The sequence below is a fragment of the Nycticebus coucang genome, chromosome 4, assembly GCF_027406575.1.
Source record: "Nycticebus coucang isolate mNycCou1 chromosome 4, mNycCou1.pri, whole genome shotgun sequence".
Classification (NCBI taxonomy): Eukaryota; Metazoa; Chordata; class Mammalia; order Primates; family Lorisidae; genus Nycticebus; species Nycticebus coucang.
The window spans coordinates 99356485-99361018 of NC_069783.1; the positions used below are offsets into that span (position 1 = coordinate 99356485).

The 4534-nt window shown below is 55.7% G+C and overlaps 1 protein-coding gene across 1 annotated transcript; it reads left to right on the forward strand.

Annotated features, from left to right (window-relative positions):
- The first annotated feature begins 471 nt into the window (after nucleotides 1-471).
- Nucleotides 472-3560, forward strand: POU3F3 (POU class 3 homeobox 3). The gene has a single exon (XM_053589839.1). It carries the CDS (start codon nucleotides 550-552, stop codon nucleotides 2047-2049), a length of 1500 nt encoding a protein of 499 aa, XP_053445814.1. The 5' UTR covers nucleotides 472-549; the 3' UTR covers nucleotides 2050-3560.
- Nucleotides 3561-4534: the final 974 nt, after the last annotated feature.

The window sequence follows — 4534 nt, forward strand, 5'->3', positions numbered from 1 at the left end:
GTGAAACCTTCACTTAGCAGGTGGACTGAGCCCTGCGGCCGGGCAGAATCCGTGCTCAACCGAGGACAGGAGGAGTTGCGGGAGCCCGTGCGCCCCGGGAGAGCTTCCCGAGTGCAGGTCCCTCCCCGATAGGGGAGACCCGCTGGAGCAAGCCGAGTGTGCCAGGGCTGGGGGGCGGCCACGACCCCCCGTGAAGGGGGTGGCCACGGAGTGCACCCTGAGAAGCGAGCCCTCCTCCCCAGAGCGCTACTCCTGCTGCTGCTGTTGCTGCTGACCAAGGCGGGCCGGCGACCCCCGCGCCCTGCCGAGCGGCCTTGCAGCTGCAGCCGGGGGCCGCGGCGGCGGCGGCGGCGGGGGCGGAGAAGGCGGCGAAGGAGGCGGCGGCGCAGGCGGCGGGGCCCGCGGGGGCTCGGGGCGGGGGCGGGGGAGGAGGGGGGAGGAGGCGGGAGGCGGAGGGGGGGCGCGGCGGCAGCAGCGGCGGCGGCGGCCGCGGCTGCTGCTGCGGCGGCGGCGGTGGTGGCGGCGGTGGGGTGGCGGGAGCGGAGCGGCATGGCCACGGCGGCTTCTAACCCCTACCTGCCGGGGAACAGCCTGCTCGCGGCCGGCTCCATTGTGCATTCGGACGCGGCAGGGGCTGGCGGCGGCGGGGGTGGTGGTGGCGGCGGCGGCGGCGGGGGTGCGGGGGGCGGCGGCGGCGGCATGCAGCCGGGTAGCGCCGCCGTGACCTCGGGCGCCTACCGGGGGGACCCGTCCTCTGTCAAGATGGTCCAGAGCGACTTCATGCAGGGGGCCATGGCCGCCAGCAACGGCGGCCATATGCTGAGCCACGCGCACCAGTGGGTCACGGCCCTGCCCCACGCTGCCGCCGCTGCCGCCGCCGCCGCTGCCGCCGCCGTGGAAGCGAGCTCGCCGTGGTCTGGCAGTACCGTGGGTATGGCCGGCAGCCCTCAGCAGCCGCCGCAGCCGCCGCCGCCACCGCCGCAGGGCCCCGACGTGAAGGGCGGCGCCGGGCGCGACGACCTGCACGCGGGCACAGCGCTGCACCACCGCGGGCCGCCGCACCTCGGACCTCCGCCGCCACCCCCGCACCAGGGCCACCCCGGGGGCTGGGGGGCGGCCGCCGCTGCAGCCGCCGCCGCTGCAGCCGCTGCAGCCGCCGCGCATCTCCCGTCCATGGCCGGAGGCCAGCAGCCGCCGCCGCAGAGTCTTCTCTACTCCCAGCCCGGGGGCTTTACGGTGAATGGCATGCTGAGCGCGCCCCCGGGGCCGGGCGGCGGCGGCGGTGGTGGCGCGGGCGGCGGTGCTCAGAGCCTGGTGCACCCAGGGCTGGTGCGCGGGGACACACCAGAGCTGGCCGACCACCACCACCACCACCATCACCACGCGCACCCTCACCCGCCGCACCCGCACCACGCGCAGGGACCCCCGCACCACGGCGGCGGCGGTGCGGGGCCTGGACTCAACAGCCACGACCCGCACTCGGACGAGGACACGCCGACATCCGACGACCTGGAGCAATTCGCCAAGCAGTTCAAGCAGCGGCGCATCAAGCTGGGCTTCACGCAGGCCGATGTGGGGCTGGCCCTGGGCACATTGTACGGCAACGTGTTCTCCCAGACCACCATCTGCCGCTTCGAGGCCCTGCAGCTGAGCTTCAAGAACATGTGCAAGCTCAAGCCGCTGCTGAACAAGTGGCTGGAGGAGGCGGACTCGAGCACCGGCAGTCCCACGAGCATCGACAAGATCGCGGCTCAGGGCCGCAAGCGCAAGAAGCGGACCTCTATCGAGGTGAGCGTCAAGGGCGCACTGGAGAGCCACTTTCTCAAGTGCCCCAAGCCCTCGGCTCAGGAGATCACCAACCTGGCCGACAGCCTGCAGCTGGAGAAGGAGGTGGTGCGGGTCTGGTTCTGCAATCGGCGCCAAAAGGAGAAGCGCATGACGCCGCCAGGGATCCAACAGCAGACGCCAGACGACGTCTACTCGCAGGTGGGCACCGTGAGCGCCGACACGCCGCCACCGCACCACGGGCTGCAGACCAGCGTGCAGTGAAGGCAAGGGCGCCGCACGAAGAGGGCCGCCGCCGCCGCCTCCTCCGTCAGCACCGTCGCCGCCCCCGCCGCCACCGCCGCCGCGCGACCCCGCACCGGGGCCGCACCCGGCCGGAGCCCAGGCTCAGCCTCTGCCCTCCTCTCCGCCCAAAGACAGGCATGCGCGCCCTTGGAGGAAAAAACGAGGGAGAAACGGACCAAGGAGACATTTTTCGAAGTCCAAGGAAGGAGGGACCAAAACAATTAAAAAGTATAATAAATACCCAGACTGTTTTATATACATACACAACAAACAAAACCGGAAGAGGAAAAGGGGGCGATCATGAGATCTCCTGTATACCACGGTGGTGTTTCATTTTTTGTTTTTGTTTTTAAAGAAGGGTGAGGATGCCTAACACACCAAAACTGCACTCGGGAGGTTTTACCCACCCTGAGATGACCTACATGGCAGTGGTGGACAGCACCTGCCTCCTCGTCCTCTCCCCTTAAAAAAAAAAAAATAAAGAGGTCCTCCCTCCTTCTCCCTTCACTTTCTCCCTCCCTCCAGAAGCGCCGCCTGAGGAGGTCCACGGAAACTTTCCTGGGAGCGACCTGAAAGAAAACAGAGGCACCGGGTTTCATCAGGGGATGACTCTTTGCTCCAGGACCCCGTTTTTCTTGGTCATATTAAAGTCATTTGGGAACAAACAACTATGAAAAGAGAAGAGGGTAAAGTCTACAGGAAAATAAAATATTCACAGTTTCTGAAATTAACAGACTGAATAGCAAAGCCAAAAGTATCCTCAAAGTAACCTTGGAAATAAAAACAACGCGAAAGAGCAGAGGGATGGGTGAAGGGGACGTCCACCGAGGAGTGGCGACAGGCCCCTAATAAAGTCGGTCGCCAACAGGCGGACTGGGCGCGGAGCGAGGGCCCAGCCAGCGAGGCCCGGCCACCAATCCAGGCTTTGACGGCTGCCACTCGGGGTGGACCGTGCCTAAAGATTCCACCGCTAATATTTTTTTTATTAATATTTTTTATTTTTTATTTCTGGACTGACTCAGATAAAGGAATTTAGAAAGACTGAGCACCAGCCGCTGCACTTATCTGGACTTCTCTCCTCAATCCGTTGCCAACTTTGATTGAATGGGTGCTGTGGATGTGATTATATAATACTGCCATTTCCAAGCAGTGTTTTTGGTAGGTTTTAATAAACAGACTTTTCAAAAGACGGCAATATAGAATTGTTAGATCCGTTGTTGATCTAAAAATATTTGCTTTATATTTTCATTAAATGACTTCTTTTAATATTTTATTCAGAATACTTATGAACTGCTGCAAAACGGTAATTTATTTTTCCCCAGATCTTGTATTACGTGTTTTTTTCAGACGAGCACAAATCAAAATGAAATGAAAATATGGACAGTTGTTAGGTAATAAGGGTATCTTTTGATGTGATCATTTGATTGTAATTTAATTTGAGTAGTGATTCCGTAAGAGCTGATCGAGAAAATAAATTTGTTAGAATGAAATAGTCTGTGTCTGATGCATACACACTGTGTGGGAAGAAAAGAGTTCTTTAGGAAATATTTTTTTACTAATGAGAATCCTTAAATCATAGCATTGAGGAAGTGGAGACTGCTCCACTTAAGGTCTATTTGGAAATCTAGAGTAAAAGATAGGCATTTCTGAAACAGCTAGTATTTTAACATAGTAATTACTTCTTGTTAATCAATAAATTTCACAATATTTTTCTCCCTTAATTTTAGTGGGTGTCGTTAGTGTTTTTAGGTGAGATTGTCTAGATACTAGCCCTTTTCTTGAAAATACCTGTGTTCTTTATTGGAAGATTGAACTTCATCACCAGTAAAAATGTGCCAACTGGTTATTAATGGTTAGTACAGCCCCTCCCCCCAAGTTCAGCCTCTCTTTTCTCATTCCCCCAACATATTCCTATGTGTCTTTTCTCTTTTTCTGAAGACTAATAGTTGTTAAGGATAGCTTATAAGTCTATAAAATATTTTGATATCAATTATGTCCATTAATAACTACATGTAATTAAATTATTAAGTTTTTTGTTTTTTCCTATAATGAAAGAATATAGTTCTGAAATCCTGATTATGGTCCACACTGCATCCATCTGCACAATTAACAGCTCAGACTTAAGGTTCTACATTTCTGTGTTTTTGTCTGATGATTCAGTATGATTCTATATCTTTCTTTACTGGTGCTGGGAGTTTTAGCTTTTTAGATCACTTTTTAGATAAACCCTGCATAGTGGTCACATTTATCAAGTTAATGTTTCAATATTTACAATGTGGGAAAATGAAAGTATAATGCCTCAGGTTGTGAATACTAAAGGTGATAAAGGCTCTGCTTAGTGGAGTCCCTACATATTGTACTTAAAAAAAAAAAAGTCTTTAGGGGTGATAAAGCAATGACTTTGTAGACAAACTTCCCCCTGTCTTACTTAGCTGTCACTCACTTTTTTTCCTTCTTGTCTCCT